At 38.8% G+C, this 23,136-nt stretch overlaps 3 protein-coding genes across 3 annotated transcripts; 2 read left to right on the top strand and 1 right to left on the bottom strand.

The window, feature by feature from the left end:
• Nucleotides 1-498: 498 nt before the first annotated feature.
• Nucleotides 499-2,206, top strand: LOC113469528 (myosin light chain kinase, smooth muscle-like). Its single transcript, XM_026827309.1, has 3 exons — nt 499-508; nt 917-1,153; nt 1,926-2,206. Exons 1-3 carry the CDS (start codon nt 499-501, stop codon nt 2,189-2,191), a joined length of 513 nt encoding a protein of 170 aa, XP_026683110.1. The 3' UTR covers nt 2,192-2,206.
• A 76-nt stretch (nt 2,207-2,282) lies between these two features.
• LOC113469527 (myosin light chain kinase, smooth muscle-like) lies at nt 2,283-17,568 on the bottom strand. The gene is made up of 7 exons (XM_026827308.1): nt 17,424-17,568; nt 16,601-16,933; nt 5,972-6,137; nt 4,857-5,137; nt 3,539-3,739; nt 2,357-2,388; nt 2,283-2,303 (listed from the first exon to the last, which is right to left on the bottom strand). Exons 1-7 carry the CDS (start codon nt 17,494-17,496, stop codon nt 2,283-2,285), a joined length of 1,107 nt encoding a protein of 368 aa, XP_026683109.1. The 5' UTR covers nt 17,497-17,568.
• Nucleotides 17,569-18,185: 617 nt separating this feature from the next.
• LOC113469525 (endochitinase A-like) lies at nt 18,186-21,481 on the top strand. Its single transcript, XM_026827304.1, has 2 exons — nt 18,186-19,559; nt 20,452-21,481. Exons 1-2 carry the CDS (start codon nt 18,201-18,203, stop codon nt 20,476-20,478), a joined length of 1,386 nt encoding a protein of 461 aa, XP_026683105.1. The 5' UTR covers nt 18,186-18,200; the 3' UTR covers nt 20,479-21,481.
• The last annotated feature ends 1,655 nt before the right edge of the window (nt 21,482-23,136 follow it).

Raw genomic sequence — 23,136 nt, 5'->3', positions numbered from 1 at the left:
TTTATCATCCCATTCAATGACAAAATCTTCACGTGTGTACTTACCAAACATTTTGTCTTCTGAATGGTAAGTTTCTATCTGGATGTTTTTCTCAAGTATCCCGGTAATAGAGCCTTAAATAAGGAAAGTAAAAAGTTATCGATGTCAGTTTATTCCCTATGTCGTATTGGAATTTTTTCCTCACATAAAACAATAAATTAATTGAAGAAAAAAAAAATGTAAATGTGAATGAAAGAACAAATGTATATCTTGGTTCCATATGACAAGTCTGCCTCAAGTCTCAAGTATTTGTACACTCATGTATTGCACGTCATCCTTGTGGAATGGGTTATGTAGTATCATTGGTATTGTTCTTCCCTCGACGTCTTAATCACAATCTCTTAATGAACCTCGCAAATGAAGAGTATACATGATGTCTCTAATGATATTATGATCTCTGTGCAACTAGTCATTCAGACATGTCACAGAGAATTGAACTAGTTACCAGTGTCCATCACAATGACTAGAGGTTAGAGGGGACGATAAAGAACTTTCATAGCAATGAAGAGCATTCCTTGATGGTTATCATACATCTGATTCAGAGTTGTAGATATCATTGCTATCTTATGTAGATTGTTCGAGATATTAGAGGTAGGTACTTAACTAGAGTATTAATCTCTATTTCATTAGTCATAGAGAATAGAAGGCCTACTCCAAATGAGGGCAGCGGGAGTTCACTGTTTGCTATTTCTTCTTTATGTCTACGTAATATCAGACTTTTTTACTCTCCTTACTTATCCTATAGGAAGGAAAGTACATAAAGGACATTCATATCCTAAATCGTTCTGTCAGGCCGACTATTTACCTATTTACAAAGGGATCATGAAACTATAGTACATAATGTAATCGGGTAAAATTTTCGATTGTCAGTTTTTAGTGCTAAACCACGTTTTCTTCTGCCCGTTTCCCTCAGGATCTCAACCCCTGGACGTGATCTGGACTAAGGATTCCGCAGAGCTCGTCAACTGTTCGGACTTCAAGTATGTGGACTACGGGGATGGACGATATGGACTGAGATTTCTGGACACATTCCTCGAGGATAGTGGCATATACACGTGTGAAGCGTTCAACGAGCATGGAGATGCCACCACGACCACGACACTGGTCGTAGGGGGTGAGTGAATTTGATTTGCTAAATTACTATCTTCTGGTCCAATTTTTGGCATTCAACTGGCAAACAGTTTGTTTCCTATTTTGATCCGCGATAAACCTCGAGTCCGAGGGAAAAGAATGGAATCAAACCAAGACCCGTGTTATGCCCGATTTCGAAGTCCCATGGTTAAAGTAACCGGAGGTTTTTTAACAACTAGAGACGAAGAGTGTTTGATTAGCTCTTCAATATTTACCACTGATGTTTTACAACCAGCAGTTATGTAAGTGTGAAACCGACATCAAAGGTTAGATGTCTATAAATAGAGGTTAGAGGTTTTGTAAAGATCTACTGGAAAGGGTGATAGGAAAGAAGATAACCTAATATTAATAACATGAGCCTAACATGAGTCAGTTATTTTAATTTATTCAACAGTTTTTCCTCATTATTAGATTCAAGAGTATAACTCTATACTGAATTACTGAAAGAAGAAAAAAATTAGTATGTAATTACAAGCTGGTTTGACAAGCAGTTATTTTTAATCCACTGACATGTTTCACCCGGTTGGCTAATCTTTAACCATTATTCTACAACCTTCATCTTTAAACATCTTCCTTTAAACATTGTTTATCACAAATTTTCATGTCTGTTTTTCCAGAAAAATATCCATCTATTATCAGAAGTATGCTGTGTCGTTTTGGCGACCCAACCTTTGGGCAGTCCTTCAGTAAATTTGCTTGTTTCTCTCTAAATAAATAAAACTAGAAAATTAGTCAAGCAAAATTATTTCTTCCAGGTGAGGCCATGGAAGACGACACACCACTTGAAACCTCTTTCGCCAACCAGTCCCCATCTCACACAGAGAGCAAAGCCCACACCATTTCGCCTGCCACCATCATTGGTAGACCTACAGACATCAGCGTCATGAGAGGATCCACCGCCGTGCTCAAAACCGACTTCATAGGAGAACCTCTGCCCGAAATCAAATGGGACAAAGGGGTAAGTCAAAATATCGATAATATCGTCGACATTACGATAAACTGTGTGTTTAGTATGGTTTAGACTGCAGAACTTGAGGGCGTGGTACGGAAAAACATCAAAAGATTGTTCAGAATCGCAACCAACAAAGTCAAGATAGCGATGCTGGTCGTAATCATGCACCATAAGAACAAGACTTGTTCAGAAGTCACGTCAATAGATATAATTGCTACAAAAAGGAGCTGTCACAAAAAGTGGTGTGTCGTCTTCCATGGCCTCACCTGGAAGAAATAATTTTGCTTGACTAATTTTCTAGTTTTATTTATTTAGAGAGAAACAATCAAATTTACTGACGGACTGCACAAAGGTTGGGTCGCCAAAACGACACAGCATACTTCTGATAATAGATGGACATTTTTCTGGAAAAAACAGACATGAAAATTTGTGATAAACAATGTTTAAAGGAAGATGTTTAAAGATGAAGGTTGTAGAATAATGGTTAAAGATTAGCCAACCGGGTGAAACATGTCAGTGGATTAAAAATAACTGCTTGTCAAACCAGCTTGTAATTACATACTAATTTTTTTCTTCATTCAGTAATTCAGTATAGAGTTATACTCTTGAATCTAATAATGAGGAAAAACCGTTGAATAAATTAAAATAACTGACTCATGTTAAGATTAGCCAACCGGGTGAAACATGTCAGTGGATTAAAAATAACTGCTTGTCAAACCAGCTTGTAATTACATACTAATTTTTTTCTTCTTTCAGTAATTCAGTATAGAGTTATACTCTTGAATCTAATAATGAGGAAAAACTGTTGAATAAATTAAAATAACTGACTCATGTTGGGCTCATGTTATTAATATTAGGTTATCTTCTTTCCTATCACCCTTTCCAGTAGATCTTTACAAAACCTCTAACCTCTATTTATAGACATCTAACCTTTGATGTCGGTTTCACACTTACATAACTGCTGGTTGTAAAACATCAGTGGTAAATATTGAAGTTAACCAAGAGCTAATCAAACACTCGTCAACTGTTCCGATTTCCTATCTAGTTGTTAAATAAAACCTCCGGTTACTTTAACCATGGGACTCAGACATCTAACCTTTGATGTCGGTTTCACACTTACATAACTGCTGGTTGTAAAACATCAGTGGTAAATATTGAAGTTAACCAAGAGCTCAAGAGCTAATCAAACACTCTTCGTTAACTGTTCGGATTTTCTATCTAGCTGTTAAATAAAACCTCCGGTTACTTTAACCATGGGACTTCGAAATCGGGCATAACACGGGTCTTGGTTTGATTCCATTCTTTTCCCTCGGACTCGAGGTTTATCGCGGATCAAAATAGGAAACAAACTGTTTGCCAGTTGAATGCCAAAAATTGGACCAGAAGATAGTAATTTAGCAAATCAAATTCACTCACCCCCTACGACCAGTGTCGTGGTCGTGGTGGCATCTCCATGCTCGTTGAACGCTTCACACGTGTATATGCCACTATCCTCGAGGAATGTGTCCAGAAATCTCAGTCCATATCGTCCATCCCCGTAGTCCACATACTTGAAGTCCGAACAGTTGACGAGCTCTGCGGAATCCTTAGTCCAGATCACGTCCAGGGGTTGAGATCCTGAGGGAAACAGGCAGAAAAAAAATGTTTTGGTGTCCACATACTTGAAGTCCGAACAGTTGACGAGCTCTGCGGAATCCTTAGTCCAGATCACGTCCAGGGGTTGAGATCCTGAGGGAAACGGGCAGAAGAAAACGTGGTTTAGCACTAAAAACTGACAATCGAAAATTTTACCCGATTACATTATGTACTATAGTTTCATGATCCCTTTGTAAATAGGTAAATAGTCGACCTGACAGAACGATTTAGGATATGTATGTACATTATGTACTTTCCTTCCTATAGGATAAGTAAGGAGAGTAAAAAAGTCTGATATTACTATCAAAAGATATTACTTGGTGTTTTCTAATGACCCCTAAATCAAGTCGAACGCAACGAAAAAGTGAAACTTTTGCTAACTTATTTCAAGTTCAAATTTTCGTCCATGGCAAACTCTAAAAATAAACCAAACTTATCAGTAAGAGACCCTACTGGTTTTGGCTACTATCAACTATCACCCTACTAGTTCTCATGACTCATGACCCTCATCACTATTACCTTGCTAGATGTTACGTTGACAATACTCACTCAAACTGAAACGTTCTTATCAATTCGGGTCTAAGCAAAAAACACGGTTCGTGCAAAGCAAAAAACTAATAGACCAGAGAAACATGTGACTGACTTACACAGAGACAAAATTCGATGTCCTTTTATGGATCTATCACGCCTAATAAAGGACTAACCAAGTTATGATGAAGAGCTGAGATCAAATTAATATCACTTTTTGGTAATTGAATATTCCTAGCCAAGGTTCTTGTTGTCCGTGTGTCATTCGGTGTTTGGACATGGTGTCAGGAGTTTCCTATTTTTACGCTTCCCTGCCTGTTAACACATGGTGAGGCCTTGTAAGAAAATGGGCTCAACTGTGAGTACCTGCCTTACTAGTGAAAATTAAATTGCACTGTGAAACTTGATCCTAAACACTCTCGGTTTCTGTTGAGTCAACATTAGTAATTTATGTGTCTTAAAGTTTTGAAGATATTCTTCAAAGTTATTTTGGGAATTATTTCGTCGTTGTCAGCCGATGTGATAAAGACCCTCAATTCGTCGCAAAAAAACATACACAAAACAAACTTACCAGCAATTTTAACGGTCATCTCGTACGTGATTCCTTCTCGAATTGTAATCCGATTGGGCAGTCCGGTTTCGAACACAGGGGGTTGCAGTTCAGCGTCGGAAATGTCAGGCGTATTGAGGACAGATAGTTCGGCCGAGCACCGAGTTTTGCCGATCTCGTTCTCGGCTATACACGTGTAAATGCCCGAGTCGGATATTTCCAGGTTGTCAAGTTCTAGTCGAGCGACCTTGCCGTCCCAGGTTGGCGTGACCTTGTCCGATTTCACTAGGAGTTCTCCGTCCCTGAAAGAAAAATGCGGGCTGACTACGCTTGCTTTCATGATATTTGCATTGCTACTTTGTCTTTGAATTTATCAACGCTAAGGGTAGCCACGTTCAGTCATACAAAACTGAACGTAAGTGGGCTCGAGACAGGAAAACCATCTCATCTTGTCCCAAAACTTTCGACCCAGCATGTACCTATTTGAAAGTCATGTTTAGGAAGTAATAGAGAAATAGAAAATGTCTTTGAATCTCTTCTTTGCCCAAGGCACCAGATATTTTGCCTTTTATGGCAAATGTGGCTCCATGTGTTTATTGTAATGCTTGTTATTTTTTTTTTTTTTTATCTAGGTATCTCTCTCAACCAGTCATCGAGTTTCTCAACACTAAAAATCTCCATAAAGCGACTCTCGTATGTTTTTATGATCTCCTGAATCGTATGTAAGCTGTGTTGTTTGCGGTATAGTGTTCTACATGGCATCTGCATTCTAGGCAAATACAAATGTAGCTTCTTCTCAATAAAGGCACAAGCGATTTAGAAAATGGATACAAATTCGTACACAACTACACAGTCGCGGCATTAAAGTTATACCGGGTGACGGAAAAAAACCCGGACACTTTTGTTTTTCCAATAACGGTTTAAGCTTGAAAGCTCATCGGCCACACTCCTTCCATTTTGCGCAGCAGCTTCCTTAAGTTTCCGAAAAGTTCCCGTTTTCAAAAACGGACAATTTAAAATCCAAGGAGAGACCACCTACTTATTGCCTATACTTCTGTCTTTTGTAAAGATTAAAATAATATCCAAGTGTGAAATTTATCAGTCTAAATCTCTAAATAAAGAACTACTATACTTACTTGTACCAAGATGTGGCCGGTGAAGGGCTGGCCTGAATATCGGCCGATAGAGTAAACTGGCCGCCTACCCGGGCCGTAGAGCCGACCAGCCTCCGGCCGAAACTGGGTGAGGATCGATTTGCGCTGTAAGACCGCACCGTGGTTCCTGTGTGAACGCCGTGATGCCCTGAAACACATAATGAGGTCATCGCTTCAGAAATTAAATCGTCTTATCTGCCTGCAGGATAAAGCTTCAGATATCAAATCGCCCATCTGCCTGTAGGACAAAGCTTCAGATATCAAATCGCCTGTCGGATTTATTTTCTGGGTCTTTTCATACTCGTATGTCGATGTCGTTGGGGTTAATTAACTGAAGAAGGGAGACGTAATCATATGGACGTCAGATTTTTACACCTCAGACTCCTCAGTCTCTTGTCATCATATTAAGTCAAAATGCTCAACAAAACTATCTAATCAGGTCCCAGTGACAAAGGGCTTGATAGCCGATGGCCCTAATCGAGATTTATTTTACTCGAGATGTTATAAAATTGAATAGTGCTTGGGCAGTGTGGTTTCTGCAGGGACAAATTCTTGTACGCTAACAAAACGCGTCCATTTATGAAGCGTGAAATTGAAACAGCCAGAAGGGCGAATCCTCGAGTGTGTTTTTGGAACTTCCGTGATTTAAATGTTCCATGTTGACCAGGTGACCACAGAGAATTCATTGTATTGAACTAGGTCATGTTCATTGTTCATATACATTAGGCGTCGCGCGTCGGTCTCTGTTCATGTGATTAAGAGCAATTTCATGGAACGGAAATACAATTTTAATCTTTATCGGTGAAGTATATTAATCTTTATCGAATAAGGTTCATATTACCCATAGAAGAAATATGATGAATTTATTATAATAATAGTAGTGCTTATTTATACTGCTCGAATTGGGCTGAAAAGTCCCTTTACTCCAGCATTAGGCTACTACTATTATCTATTATCTGGTCAAATTCTAAAACAGTTTTGAGGACAAAATTCTATGGTTGGGAGCCCACGTCCTCCTGTTTACTAGGCGTAGGCGAGCGTCCTAGGAGGTGTAGAAAATATTGTTCTTTTCAAAAATCCGAGTACCTCAGAAATATTCAATCATATAAGTTTAATTACAGCACCCCTAAGACAAATTTGAACAAGAAAGTCCCGTATGGGTACCGCGCATTGAGAAGATGAACAACTTTGCCCGGTGCCGGTGCCTGTTCTCAGTCATGTCACAACGTCACCAGCTCACTAGCAGTAACTCAGCCATGTTTATCGCGGTGACATAAATGGACACACCATTGTCTTGTAGCTGTAGCAACATGGGCTCCTAGTCAGTGGTGGAGAGCTAGAATGGATGGGACCAATTTGCTGATCACCCATAGTGGGATTGAAAGAGTGTTGGAATTTCTTGGAATTTAGACATTATTTTTGGAATATGCTTTGGAGGATCTGATTCAGAGTTGTAGATATCATTGCTATCTTATGTAGATTGTTCGAGATATTAGAGGTAGGTACTTAACTAGAGTATTAATCTCTATTCCATTAGTCATAGAGGATAGAAGGCCTACTCCAAATGAGGGCAGCGGGAGTTCACTGTTTGCTATTTCTTCTTTATGTCTAAGATCGACTTTTACATATGTAAATACCTCTGTTTTACATATTGGCAACCGCGCCGTAGTGCATTCTTTGCTGATATACCTAGAGCTTCTATAGTTATTTACTGTATCGACTTTTACATATGTAAATACCTCTGTTTTACATATTGGCAACCGCGCCGTAGTGCATTCTTTGCTGATATACCTAGAGCTTCTAGTTATTTACCTACTGGCAAAATGTATGTATCTTGTTTTTCATGTGAACCTTGGTTAAGGTTATTAATATTTTGCTTATGCTAGATGAGAAAAAGAAGGGGAAAGAAAGCCTCAAGGAAACTATTCCTTTTTTTATTGTCCTTTACCTAGAAGTCCTAGAAGAAGATGGTGTAGTTCAGTACATTTACTCGTAATATTTACTGTTGATTTTGAGTTGCGTGTGGCACTATTCGTAAAAGTCAAAACTAGCAACACAGCCTTGAAGTAGGTATGCATAAAATAAACTAGTTGGACTGAAAATATTATGAACATAAATTTGGAACTCGACCTTACAACTTGGAACAATGATTGCCGATAAATCATTTGGTACAAATTGTACCTTGCGTAAAAAAGGCCACAACGATAAACTTGGCCGTTCATGGTTTTCGCAGACAGTTTTATTTCCCCTGGTTAATTGTTAGGAATAAATAAAGCTGCAATTTGTAGTCAAGTCACTGACCGGTGCGGTAAAGTCGGTAAGTTTCTAACAGACAATTAATAGAATTGTCCTCCTTGTGAGCTTTATCTAGTGCTTCGAGAAAGTTATTTAGGTAATTGTCTCGGATATATCATATGTAGTGTAGTACCACTTCTAAATACATATACAGTGTGATCAGTTGATCGTATTATGATGGTTAATTGTCTCGGATATATCATATGTAGTGTAGTACCACTTCTAAATACATATACAGTGTGATCAGTTGATCGTATTATGATGGTCATACATAGATTGGTTTTGAAATATTGTCACTCTATCTTATGAGTCCATTGTTAAAGTGCACGTGGAAATTCAAGGTTAGTTTTATTTGTTTTGCACCCTTTTGTTTTATAAAAGACTTGAGGCAAAATGTCGAATTTATTGCCGATTGTAGGATAAACTTTGCTGGCAAAAATTTCGATCAAGATTTGTTACACGGTACGTAATACCTCATGTTCGAATTGGATTTTCTAGGATAAATAAAAATCTGAACTTATGATTTCAGGCATGTAAGAAATATCACACCTTTGTGGACTTTGTGCCTTTAGATTTTTCAACACTGCTTAAATTATGAGTTGTTGACGCACTTTAATAATGAAAAGAACGTGTTTTGGTACTAAAAACTGACCATCAAAAATTTCAACCGATTAGATTATTTTCCGTCCTATGAGATAAGTAAAGTTAAAAATTTTCATGCATGTAAAAAACTAAAAAATGCAGGAATGGATAGGTTTCGGACTTACCCTCAACAGCCACGCTGGCATAGCAAGAGTCAGACCCGTGTTGGTTGGACACATGGACTTGATATTTGCCACTGTCGTCACCGGTGATGTCTTCAATGGTGAGTACTGATGTGCCGCCCACAGTGATGATGTTGAGACGGCCATCCGAGGTGAGATCTTTGCCCTGAAATTAGAAACGGAGGGGAATTACACCAAATATTAATTTAATGTTATTAGACACTTTAGATTTTCACAGGCAGACGAGACAAAAATTATTTAGCCACATTAAAATGGTCAGACTGAAAAATTAGGACACTTCTGGGCTTCAAGAAGTGACTTTGTCTTTAAGACATTGAACCTCTGAAGGGAAACAACATTGGGTATGGTTGATAAATATCTAGCTGCTGTTGTGTACTTTGTATTGCAATGACACTGTGTACCCCGTAAGTATTTGCTGAACATTTAGTTTACGAGTTTACATACTGCCCGTATGTTAAATACCACTGTGCTGTAGATCCAATGTGTGTAATGGTTCATAGGTACGCATGCTGTGTTTTGACACCGTGCATAAATAAAAGCCCCTACGGTAGAGGTAAAATATAGCACAAGTATGTAAAATATGGGTAAGCTAGCCTAGTTAGCTAGGTAAAGCGCTAGGTCGCGGGTTCGATTCCCACTCCGGATGAAGTTTTTCCTTAAACAGATGAGATTCGTATTCGGAACGGCTGGCTTTCTCCTATCTTATTCTCCTCTCTTCGATTTTAGGACGGTAAGACCTCCGTTGTTACAGTTCCTAGAACCTCTAAAAAAACAATATGGGTAATAGGATAGTAGGTACCTATATGTTCAGTTGTTCAGAGAGAATATTTTTCTACCAAGTTTTCTTATCAAGATCTCAGGTTATCTAATTTTTTTTATTCCTTTTAGTATCTGGTTAACAAGCAATAATACTCAGAAATCTGTACAAAAATGTTGTGTTTTGCCGAAGTGTCCTATTCCCCTCCAATCAGAATTGGCCAATCGCTTAGCTAGCAATAATTAGGAACAGAGTACTGTAGACCTAATACATAATGTATGAACACGAGCTCAGTATACAAAGACAATAACACAAAATACATAATTAATTTCAGTGGCCCGGCACGTCACGGCTTTAAAGAGTAGACCACTTTACCTTGACTACTGTTTGCAAAAACAGAGGCAACTGTTAATTTAGAAAGTTACCTTTCCTACTTCGGTGTATAAGAAAAGTAAACTGGAATCAAACGAATGAACCAAACACTTGTTTCATTCATTGGGCAATCGCACAATGGACGTATAAGTTCCTTCTTTGTCAATGTCTCGGCAAGATATAGATTGGAGACTAGGACAGGGATTTCCAACTTCCATGTGTATGCGGGCCACATGCTACATTGGGTACTTCGCGGGCCACATACACAGGGAAGCAGGCCGGTATCCAGGATTTTCTTGAGGGGATTGGGGGTGGATGCTCCATTTTCGGAGTCCATCCCATAGTAAAAGAACAAGTAACACCATCGCTTCTCGGCCTTTTGGCTAAGATCAAAGTGTAGTAAAAGAACAAGAATCAAGCCCGAGGAGGCCCAAAGCTTCGCGGGCCACAAAAAGGGTCTGGCGGATCACATGTGGCGCGCGGACCGCTAGTTGGAAATTGCTGGACTAGGAGATAGCGTATCAATGCATGTGAACCAAACCATGCTGAATTATATCTCGGATGACGCACACATCACAAGTGTCCTTATGAAGACGAAGGACAAGAACATGAGTGACTCGCTAGGAGTTTCACCATAAAAAGAACAACAGGTTTGTTGTGTCTTTTTTGTGTGTGCTATGTGGTGTGTCTCAATGATGTGTCATAACACCGATACCGCTCCGATAGGACACGCAATGATTTCTTGGATAGTGTCTTGTCAGATGAGGAACGGGGGTGTGCATGGAACAAGATGAACATGATGTAACTTCCGAGACATACTGTATGTAGGGTGGAAGTAATGTATGTACAATTGTACATACTCGTACGAGTAAAGAAGTGAAGAGAAGAGACTGGACTCACTGTTAAACAGATCACACTTGGTGGGAACATTTCGATACCTGAACATTTTGTTCCTTATTCAAGAAAAGTATGAGAGGAAATTGCATCCTATTCCCAAGGAACTACATATTCCTAAGCGCTAACACTCCAGGACAAACCATTCCAGGCCCGGTGACCTCTCCTTCCTCACATCATCCCGATAATGCAGTTGGTAATTGCTGGAATTCAGCAGTGGCTACAGGATGGATCGAGGCAGTAATATTACCAATAATCTACAATCCTACACTCTTGAAATACCCCTTGTAAACGTGAGTTACTTACCATCGACTATGAGGCACGCAGACGTGACGACTTCTCCCAATTCGTTGGCCACTCGGCACGTGAATTCGCCTTCGTCTTCGGGATATACGTGAGGTATCTTTAGCCTGGCTATCACTAGATTCTCTTTCGAGTCCACTTGTACTTCAGGCTTCATATCACTGTCCAGTTTGATTAGCTGGAACCAGAAGACAACGATAAGATGAGTGATTAGATGGTGGGTCTCATTCTTGGCGGTCGATGAACGACCAAATTGATTAATAATATTATTAAAAAATGTCCGAAACTTACTCTGTTGTTTCTAAACCAGGATATGTCGTGATCATTGGGTGGAACCACTTGAACTTGGCACTCGAATGTGACCGAGTCTCCATCACAGCAGCGTAAGTTTTCCAGGCCGTTTAGCACTTTGGGTCTGGAGATGATAGCCCTGGAAATGGAGAAAATCCGAAATGTTCAAACTGAAACCGGCGCGACCCTTGAAACCTGTAGCCTATTGCATTCATCCCGTGACATCAGGTTAAATTTTACTCGTAAATTAATAAAATAAATAAATTGTATCCGTTTTATCCAAATTTAGTTGAAATCCGCGAAGTTACCAGAGTGTTAAAACTCTTCATGGCTCTCTTTCCATGTTTATCGCGGTGACATAAATGGACACACCATTGTCTTGTAGCTGTAGCAACATGGGCTCCTAGTCAGTGGTGGAGAGCTAGAACGGACAACGGATGGGACCAATTTGCTGATCACCCATAGTGGGATTGAAAGAGTGTTGGAATTTCTTGGAATATAGAAATTATTTTTGGAATATGCTTTGGAGAATATATCAACAACAGATGCCGCACCCCAAGAAACGCTAGATCAAAAAGTTAGCAATGCAACGTGCAACGTAAATTTACTTGTTACAAGGGGAGGTTTTTTGGTATTTTTGACCTTGGGAAAATCTTCGATATTTGACTGCTGGTACCTATGTGTAGTAAATGGACAACACTAGAATATTAAAAAGAAGAAGAAGAGAAAAAAATCACGAGCGCAAGGAGACAGCTCCAAAAAGTTTTCGGGACAGACACGTGAAAGACCTCAAGTCTTTTTGCGTACACTTGGAATTAGAAGATAGCTCTTTATTTCTATTGGAAAGCTCAATTTGATGACGTAAAAGACTCATAGCTGTAGGTGACTGATTCGGCATTGTCTGGGAACCACTGGACCCATAGCGCTGAAGAGACCATGTCTCCAAGCTTCACATCTTCTCTGATGTAATGGAAATAAATCAAGAGTCAACCAAGTTACGTACAACCAGTTTACCAGTTCGGTCATGATGGAGATGACGTCAGCTTTTAATAATGTTCTTTTAAACCTAGTTTCATTAGATTCTGGAAATCTGGATAAGCCTCTGTAACAACAATAAATTTAGGTGTTCCTTAAAAAAATTTAAAATAACAATCAATTTACATACAGCTGTCTTGAGAAGTGAAGAAATGATGACACTCTGTCTCGTTCTATTAAACCTAACAACCATGGGTCACAATTTTGCAACTCAATTAAATGTATGAAAGTACTATATTTCAAATCAGGGCAGAAAAAGGCAATAATGAATGATGGATCTCTTAGCACAACTCGATATACGAATGTCAATTTAAAATATATTGATGTCAACTAGAAATAGACAATTTACTGGATGACAATAGATGACGTTCAAGTCAAAATTGTCGAAGACCTTTTCAACTACCTCACAGTCTCACACCCAATTCTATACGAATGTCAATTTAAAATATATTGATGTCAACTAGAAATAGACAATTTACTGGATGACAATAGATGACGTTCAAGTCAAAATTGTCAAAGACCTTTTCAACTACCTCACAGTCTCACACCCATTTCTGCGATAATATTCAAATGAGTATTCTAGATCACGATAGAATGGCGCTTGTCCATAATTATGTGTTGAAATACAACGGCATACTAGAGCCAGTTGTGACCAAAATGACCTTGCAAATGGATTCTTCTTTTGAATCCTCCAAGTTCCAAAGTCGTGTCTGGTTTGCTAGCCTGAAGAGATCCAGAGAAATTCTTTTTGCATATCTAATACTTTAATTTTCATAGAGGTTTATCAGTGTGCACTGTGCAATCGTTTTCTTTGTGTTAAAACTGTTGTGATTCTGTATTTAAAATATTAACTTTGTTCAAAATTTGGTATTTAGAGAGAAAGCCAGCCTAGTTGGCTTGAAAGGTGGTGCCTTGTAAGCCCTAGGTCACGGATCCGATTTCCGCCCTGGGCGAACTTCAAGACCTCCGTTGTTAAAGTCCCCTCTATCAAACATTAGCTAATGACATGGCTAACTGTAGAGTACAGAGGAAAAGACGACAAGTAAAGCTCCATTATACCCAACGCAAACAGATTAAATGTCTATAAAAGGTGGTGCAACGCCCAGCTGTAAAAAAAGAGACATTATGAAATCAGCGTGAAAGATTTGTGCTAATAGTAATTTAATAATTAACTTTGCAATATATGATTAAGCACTTCAAAATATGGAATTCTAATTCCTTATGTTGCAAAAATTATGAACACCGCGTTTTAGTTTGTGACAGGTATTATTCTTGTACCATGTTCCATGTAGCATACAAGATCTACTTCTGAGCCGTAAGGTCGGATTTGTATACAAAACACAAGACCTAGGTCACGGATCCGATTTCCGCCCTGGGCGAACTTCAAGACCTCCGTTGTTAAAGTCCCCTCTATCAAACATTAGCTAATGACATGCCTAACTGTAGAGTACAGAGAAAAAGAAGACAAGTGAAGCTCCATTATACCCAACGCAAACAGATTAAATGTCTATAAAAGGTGGTGCAACGCCCAGTTGTAAAATAAGAGACATTATGAAATCAGCGTGAAAGATTTGTGCTAATAGTAATTTAATAATTAATTTTGCAAGATTTGATTAAGCACTTTAAAATATGGAATTCTAATTCCTTATGTTGCAAAAATTATGAACACCGCGTTTTAGTTTGTGACAGGTATTATTCTTGTACCATGTAGCATACAAGATCTACTTCTGAGCCGTAAGGTCGGATTTGTATACAAAACACAAGATTTGACCTTGTAACGATTGTTGCTTTTTTATCTCCTTGCTTGTGTTTCGAGTTTTTGGTCAATTGCTTCGTAATGAGAAGTGGCCCATTTTACTGAGCTAACTGGGCTTAACCCTCACGGAGCCTTTGAAGTTGCCAATTCTTGGGCAAATTTAATACCTGGGGTCTACAGAGAAGAATAAAACATTTAACATAAGCTTTCTCTACTTACCCGAGATGATGGAGAAAAAAAGTCGAAAATAATTGATCCAGATGACCTTTCTGTGTATTGTTTTGAATGAGTCATCTATTAGCTCCAGTGATCAAAAGTGACTTTGCCCGCGGGGTTTTATAACTTCTTAATCAGTAATGAACCGTGCGTTTATCTTGATCATGATTCGTTAACTCTTTCTGATCCACAGAACCCGAGGTGCTTCCTTCAACAGTTTTAAACACGGTATTTTGAATGCTATGAGTTACTTAAGTGAGTTGCTTTATGTAGGTGGAAAAATGATATCATCTCGGGATCCTCATAAAAAGTTACCTACTTGGCTAAATCCGATCCTAAGCTTTAATCGGCCAGCTGGCAAAAACTCCCATTTTTTCAACATGAAATTTTTTCTCATAACTATTTTAAATGTCATTCATTAGTAAGTTGACGCAATTTCTATTTTTTCTACCATGCAATCAATAGAACAGGCCTTAGCTGGTGTAATTTATAGGTTCAAATATCGTGTTTCATGTTGGATTAAATGTTGCGATTTACATTCAGTGTTTGCGATCGATCATTCTTCCTAGAGCGACATAAATAATGCTAATCAAAAGAAAGTTTCAGATTACAACCCGCATTCTGAAAATTACTATTTAAGCCTGGTGGTATTTATTGCTAATTAATATTACCTCTGGTGTGTTAGTTCAGTAAAGGTAGACAGGGTAATTGCTAAAAGAATCCATCAGAGATCAGAGTTGTGTCGTTAATATTTGCATAAAAGGTCTTTAGATTACTGAGCATTTTGTGTGAAAAAGAAACAGTTAACATTACCACGCTCTAAACGTGACTGGAATAAGAAGTTAGTTCGTATATCGCTCAAGTCCAAACCTCCTGTCCAAATATTTTATCTGGAACGGGCTAAGGCAAACTTTAATCTGGTAGAAGGCCGAGAAACCTTTTCCTGTACAAGGAAATAAAGCGTTTTTTGATTACCTTGGCCCTCAAATTTTGCACAAGTCAAAAATCAAAATTGATAGGTCTGAGTGATAGATAATAATGCTATTAGGAAAAAATTAAAATGGAGAAAGAACTAAGCTGCTAACTTATTTCAAGTTCAAATTTTCGTCCATGGCAAACTCTAAAAATAAACCAAACTTATCAGTAAGAGACCCTACTGGTTTTGGATACTATCACCCTACTAGTTCTCATGACTCACGACCCTCATCACTATTACCTTGCTAGATGTTACGTTGACAATACTCACTCAAACTGAAACGTTCTTATCAATTCGGGTCTAAGCAAAAAATACGGTTCGTGCAAAGCAAAAAACTAATAGACGAGAGAAACATGTGACTGACTACTAATCAAAAGAAAGTTTCAGATTACAACCCGCATTCTGAAAATTACTATTTAAGCCTGGTGGTATTTATTGCTAATTAATATTACCTGGTGTGTTAGTTCAGTAAAGGTAGACTGGGTAATTGCTAAAAGAATCCATCAGAGATCAGAGTTGTGTCGTTAATATTTGCATAAAAGGTCTTTAGATTACTGAGCATTTTGTGTGAAAAAGAAACAGTTAACATTACCACGCTCTAAACGTGACTGGAATAAGAAGTTAGTTCGTATATCGCTCAAGTCCAAACCTCCTGTCCAAATATTTTATCTGGAACGGGCTAAGGCAAACTTTAATCTGGTAGAAGGCCGAGAAACCTTTTCCTGTACAAGGAAATAAAGCGTTTTTTGATTACCTTGGCCCTCAAATTTTGCACAAGTCAAAAATCAAAATTGATAGGTCTGAGTGATGGTGAAATATTATTTATGTTAGTAGTCGATAGATAATAATGCTATTAGGAAAAAATTAAAATGGAGAAAGAACTAAGGACCATTAAAAGAATAAATAAATTATGGAATATTTTATTACTCACCCATAATCTCGAGTCTCGCGGTAGCTTCGACACTTCCGTAGTTGTTCTCCACTTTGATCGTGTACAGTCCCGCGTCTTCCAGGGTGACCTCGGAAATTTCCAGGAATCTCAGGTCTTCTTTCTCGCGGATTGTGACCCGTGCGTTGGGCGTGGCAGGTTTGCCATCCTTGGACCAAGAGGTCCACGGGGCGGGCTGGCCAGTCACCGAGCACTGGAAGCGAACTGTGTCGCCGAGATCGCAGATTTTGTTGTGGGGGACCGCGTAGAATCGGGGAGATGATGTGAGGCGGCGGGTCCGGATGGCGGAGTTCAAACTGTACGGGGTGAACGTTCCTGGGGAGAATTCAATACATATCTTGATTATAGTCAAGGTAGTTTGTAGACTTTGAATTAATTTATGCCTTGTTTATTCTGTCCGAAATAGTCCGAAAAGGAGTGAAAACTGTATTTACCCTTGCCGCGGCTTGCGTCAAATAACAGTCAATCCAGATAGTGCCATTAATAAAAGATCGTCTTTATCGTATTGATTCAGCTTCCTAGTAGGTATAAGTAATTATAGCAAAATGGGAAGTAATCGAACTCGTGCGTGCAATGTCAAGCGATACAGTTTCGCCCACATTAAGTGAAGTTTTTTTTTTTTACATTGATGTTGATTAAAATAATAATAATAATAATAATAATAAAATAAAATTTACAAAGTCAAGTGTGTGTCATTTACTTTAATTAGTGAAGGTGTTGACGTTATTTCACAAAGCGTTTGATGTGGTCTTAGAAGAAAAGGCTTGTACCCTGAGGACAGCTATTTACTAGAGTTTGGACTTACGTGATGACAAGGGAGAAATGCTGCGGGGTGGTGTAGACCTAGGCGTGGATCGGGGTGTGGAATGTCCTGACATTAGTCCGGAAGGCCTTGTCAGTTTGACACTGAGTGAGTTCTCTTTTTCTTCGGGTACTGCAATCAAAAATTAAATCAAAGGAAGTTTTTCTGAGTCAGTCCTTTACTAAGGTTCAGATCTGTTTGCTAAGGACATCTTTTGTTCCCGACATTAGTCCGGAAGGCCTTGTCAGTTTGACACTGAGTGAGTTCTCTTTTTCTTCGGGTACTGCAATCAAAAATTAAATCAAAGGAACTTTTTCTGAGTCAGTCGTTTACTAAGGTTCAGATCTGTCTACTAAGGACATCTTTTGTTCCTTTTGTAGAGGCATTTAAAAGTTTCATTTCAACTCAACACACAAATGGGCTTTGGTTTGGGTACCCTAATAGGTTAGTGAATTGCAGAATGTAATAGTTCTAATAGCAGAGATTAATAGTGTGCTAGGGTACATAATAACGTAAGGTACGACGCTAAGATATCTCAGTTGTCTCAGTACTTCATGAACCCAAGCTTTGTGGCGGCTAACAGACACTATCTTGATGAAATAAACCAACACTCGGCTTACAAATTGCCAGTGATTGGCATGACAAGACACTTGCTTTGACCGAGACTTGGGCCCAAACAAATGCTGCCTTGTAAAATAGTTTGGCAGTAAGTACCTCGCTAACTAGCCATGCTTACGCTAGTGATTACTCCTAATCTGGCTTCAGATTCAGAAGTATGAGATGCCCCCTGCGCCCCAACCCCCTCCAGCTGCACCACCCACCCCCACCCCAGTGCCCACGCCTCCCCAACCTGCCATGTCTGATGGACCTACTCCTGCTAAGATGGCGCGTCTCTCCACAGAAACCCCTGTAACTCCAGCTGTATCCAGTATGCCTCATGTGATCCCAGTGTCTGCTGCTCGTTCAGAAGTACCCAGCCTTGCTAATACTCCCAAAGCTATGATTATCCAACAGAGTCCAAAGATCATGTCCTCACCTCAGAAAATGATCATCACGAAGAAACCTCAGCCAGGGCAAGAATCAGAGACAACCATGTTGTTGCATACTTTGGCTAATGCTGCCTCTCAGACCCCCAAGATAGGTGTTCAAGAAGCTTCCCCTGCACCGGTGTCCATTCAAGAAAGTACGCCCACCAGACAAATATCTCTTCCCAAGACAGTGTCTCTCAATCAGTTCTTGAATGCAAATAAAGCAGCAGGTGGCACGCCTACCATCATCTCAAGTCAATCCATCAACACCTCTACCCAAGGCACTGTATTAAAGACTGGCCTCTCCCAAGCAAAACAAATTATCCTTCCCAAATCTAGTGTAGGTGGAACTTCTCAGCCTCAAATCGTAACCCTTGTAAAAACCAGTCAAGGCATGATGGCCACCACAATGCCTAAAATGAATCTGCTGCAAAGTAAACCGGGTACGACCACAATACAAGGAGGCCCCAAAGTTATACCTCAAGGTGCTACTATTGTTAAGCTGGTCAATCAGCCAGGGCAGCCAGGTCAGAAAGTGTTGACAACAATGAAAACTATTTCCTCTCCAAACATTCAAACTATTCAAACCTCGAAAGCAATGTCACCTAACATTGGAACCCCTGGTAATAAACCTCAGACCATTGTGATCACCAAGCCTGGCATTGGAGGAAATAGAGGGACCACCCAGCAGATCCTGGTTGTTACATGTTCTTCTAACTTGAGGCCTGCCCATAGCATGACAACCACATTAGCCGGTCAGTCTCCAGGTGTCATGACTAGCAGTAGTACGGGGGGTCCTATGCGAATGGTCGTTGTCTCCTCTGCTGGAGGATCTAGTACCGTTGGAAAACCCATTACCATCACTGTACCTGGGGTAGGTGGTGTACCAAAGACTGTTACCATCACAGGTAAAGCAGGCTCCAACTTCACGGGGAAACCTGTCACGTTACAAATGGCAGGAGGGAAGACTATCTACTTGCCATCTTCTTCATCTCAGATCATCAGACCTGGCACCATACTCCAGGGATCACCTGGCACAGTCACCACATCAAGTCCTCAGATGGTTGTCTTGTCCAGGCCAAAACAACAAATCCAACAAGTTCAAATTCAAGCCCAAACAAATGCTGCCTTGTAAAATAGTTTGGCAGTAAGTACCTCGCTAACTAGCCATGCTTACGCTAGTGGATTACTCCTAATCTGAGGGAAAATCTTGGGAGCATATAGGCATACAACTACAACATAGGTACATGTATACTTTCGTTGGACAAAAGCGGCATACGAATCTTATACGCTTCTATTGCCTAGGGATGCCCTATGAACATAGGTACATGTATACTTTCGTTAGACAAAAGCGGCATACGAATCTTATACGCTTCTATTGCCTAGGCATGCCCTATGGTACTCTCTGGTGATATTTCATTTCTTTCCCTTTAATCTGGTACAACAACATCCTGAAGATCAACAATAGATGAAGAAGCTGGACTAGCTCTATTTTGCGGAAAACTCACACACGTCTTGGCCGTTAAAACAAACGTCAGTGTATTTATGTAGATTTTGTCATATTATACACAGAGTATTCAAGCAATTTACTGAGAATGTTGCGAGAAAATCTGGTGACATTATGTACTTGGGTCACCAGAAGATCATGAAGGGTGACATGCCAATTTGAGAGACCTATTCATATACCCGCCATCTTCTTTACGATTTGTCAGCCTGTCAAAATGAGATGCCCTGTGCTAATACAACTTTTACATTACATTGTTTTATCAATAGTCTTCTGCTATTGCTTGATGTCCGACAATGCTTTGAAATTATTAGACATACAAACATTGTTTCCCTTCGTTCCATATACTTATATGCAGATGCTCTGCTTCACAAAATGATGAGAAGTACATTTCCCAACATACTTGCTACTCGCCATGTCACCTGGCACAGTCACCACATCAAGTCCTCAGATGGTTGTCTTGTCCAGGCCAAAACAACAAATCCAACAAGTTCAAATTCAACAACATCCTGAAGATCAACAATAGATGAAGAAGCTGGACTAGCTCTATTTTGCGGAAAACTCACACACGTCTTGGCCGTTAAAACGAACGTCAGTGTATTTATGTAGATTTTGTCATATTATACACAGAGTATTCAAGCAATTTACTGAAAATGTTGCGAATGTTGATCAACACTGTACATTTCTATGAAGTAAAATGCCAGGCTTGAGCGTTTGTAATTTATCGGGATCTTATTAATTTATTTTTTACGATACTGATGTAAATTTTATGTACAGAACAAAATTTAGAGTAGGTAAATATTAAACTTTTATATTTATTTATGTACATCATCTCAATAGTTATTATTACTTTTATTTCATGTTAAGATTTTGATTATGTTGTCAGCTCTTGTTTCTCCAAGTTTGTATTAAACTATAAAACAACTTTAATGTTCTTTTCTCATTCTCATTTTAAAACCCTCATACAAATTCTTACAGAATATCCCAAGTATGTTAAAATCTTGCCATAGATAGATACTTACAAATGGTAATTTCTTTATTTAGTTGTTCAATGTTCATTATAAGGTCTTTACGTTATGTATGTGTTTATGTAAAATGAACTTTATTAACACAATGTATTTTGTCGATACCTTGTTTTGGGATAGTTTACATTAGGTGGGATGATATTTTCCGTATTCCTCCCACTTCGCTTTTCCTCCCTATAAAATTTTTAGCCTAAGTCACTGACTACACGCTAATGACACGTTTTCTCTCTCGATTCTAGTATGGTGAAGTTTAGTCCACACTAAATGACCGTTTTGTTAGAAAATGTCATTAAATCTAAATGTTTTATGACTGAGAAAAATTAGCGTTAACATGATCTGTTTTTATGACCGCAATATACTCATAACCATGTTGTGAATTTTACAACTGTTGCAGTAAGCATTTCATCTGATGATGTAACTCATACATAATATCCAGGTACTAGCTACTAGTACCAAATTTTAGTATCATACTTTTAATTTACATTTGGACAATTTTAGACAGGTGTAGACTTTGGATTGTTTTTATGACCGCAATATACTCATAACCATGTTGTGAATTTTACAACTGTTGCAGTAAGCATTTCATCTGATGATGTAACTCATACCTCATACATAATATCTAGGTACTAGCTACTGGTACCAAATTTTAGTATCATACTTTTAATTTACATTTGGACAATTTTAGACAGGTGTAGACTTTGGACAGGAATTGAAGAAGGAATCGGATTTGGAAAAACAGCATTTTATTATCTGGTAGTTGTGAATTTTTACGGTTTGGGCAAAATCACCTAAAAATATATAATTTGAATGTTATGCACAATAGCTTCTCTTTTAACCTAGGCCATTTTCATTTGCATTTGTTACGTTCATTAATTCATTATACTTTTTGCTCCTCGTTTTTTCAAGTTCCCTAATTTTAGAATATCCCATTCAGATTAAAGTTAGTGGAGGTTTGTTGATGCTTTGGTAATTTGTGTAAAATATAGGAAGAGTATTTTTATTTTTTTATAGGTTATCCTAGATTTTATTTGATACTATCTTCCTCAAACCGAATCTATTTTATAAGCTAAATATGTAGATAATGAGTTTTATTTAAAAGATAAATAAATGTTCAAGTTTTTATTTGTACAGGATTTTGACTTCTTCCATTTTGTGACTTGTAAGTTCATTCATCTCTCCATTCTAGTAATTTATTATAGGTAAATGAGAGACTAAATAAATCCCATGGAAAAGTACCAGAGTATTACTTGGGGGCTATTTAACTGGTTGACACCTTCGTTTTGTGGGTTTGCCTTGGGCCAAGAATCCAAAGGATCTAATTTGTCAAGAAGTATTATTATTACTTCTGGTAGTATTATTATTCGGGACTAATCCGGTCTCGTGATGATAATAGAGAAGCTGTCAGTTTCTTTATTCAACTCTGGTATGTCATCCGTAATCCCTATTCGTGGTTCCCAACTTTCCCCTGTATAACATGTACCTACCTTCGTTTTGTGGGTTTGCCTTGGGCCAAGAATCCAAAGGATCTAATTTGTCAAGAAGTATTATTATTACTTCTGGTAGTATTATTCGGGACTAATCCGGTCTCGTGAAGATAATAGAGAAGCTGTCAGTTTCTTTATTCAACTCTGGTATGTCGTCCCTAGTCCCTATTTGTGGTTCCCAACTTTCCCCTATATAACATGTACCTGTGTTAATTTTAACCATTTGAACTGATTTTAGTTGACTGTGTCAGTTGAAGCAGGCAATTGCCTGATGTACACATGGAGAGATATAGGAATAGGGAGTTTCTTGGTAAACTCTCACAGTTTTTACCACCCCACCAGCTGTATCTCTTTAGGACGCTATCTTCCATGCTAATTGGGCTGGCAGGGGCCCTTTTCTGAAAGAGATGGTTGAGTGAGGATTTTCTTACAATTCGTTGACTGTGTGTATGAAATTGATCCAACTCTACTATGAGTAGATGGTTTCTTCAAATTAAATTGATCCCAAGGGCAAGGAAAACCTAGACCCTTTACGAATAGAGTCTGCCTGAATGCATGTGATGTGTTCCAATCCACTCGACCCCCAAAACTAGTCTACAGTCACCCCAATTTTTACCAACTCACCAATACGACAACGTAATTCCCTGAACTGGTGAATGACACAGTTTGGTTTCC

This window comes from Diaphorina citri, unplaced genomic scaffold (genome assembly GCF_000475195.1).
Source record: "Diaphorina citri unplaced genomic scaffold, Diaci psyllid genome assembly version 1.1 scaffold1115, whole genome shotgun sequence".
Lineage (NCBI taxonomy): Eukaryota > Metazoa > Arthropoda > Insecta > Hemiptera > Psyllidae > Diaphorina > Diaphorina citri.
This window is presented reverse-complemented; position numbering and strand designations above follow the sequence as displayed.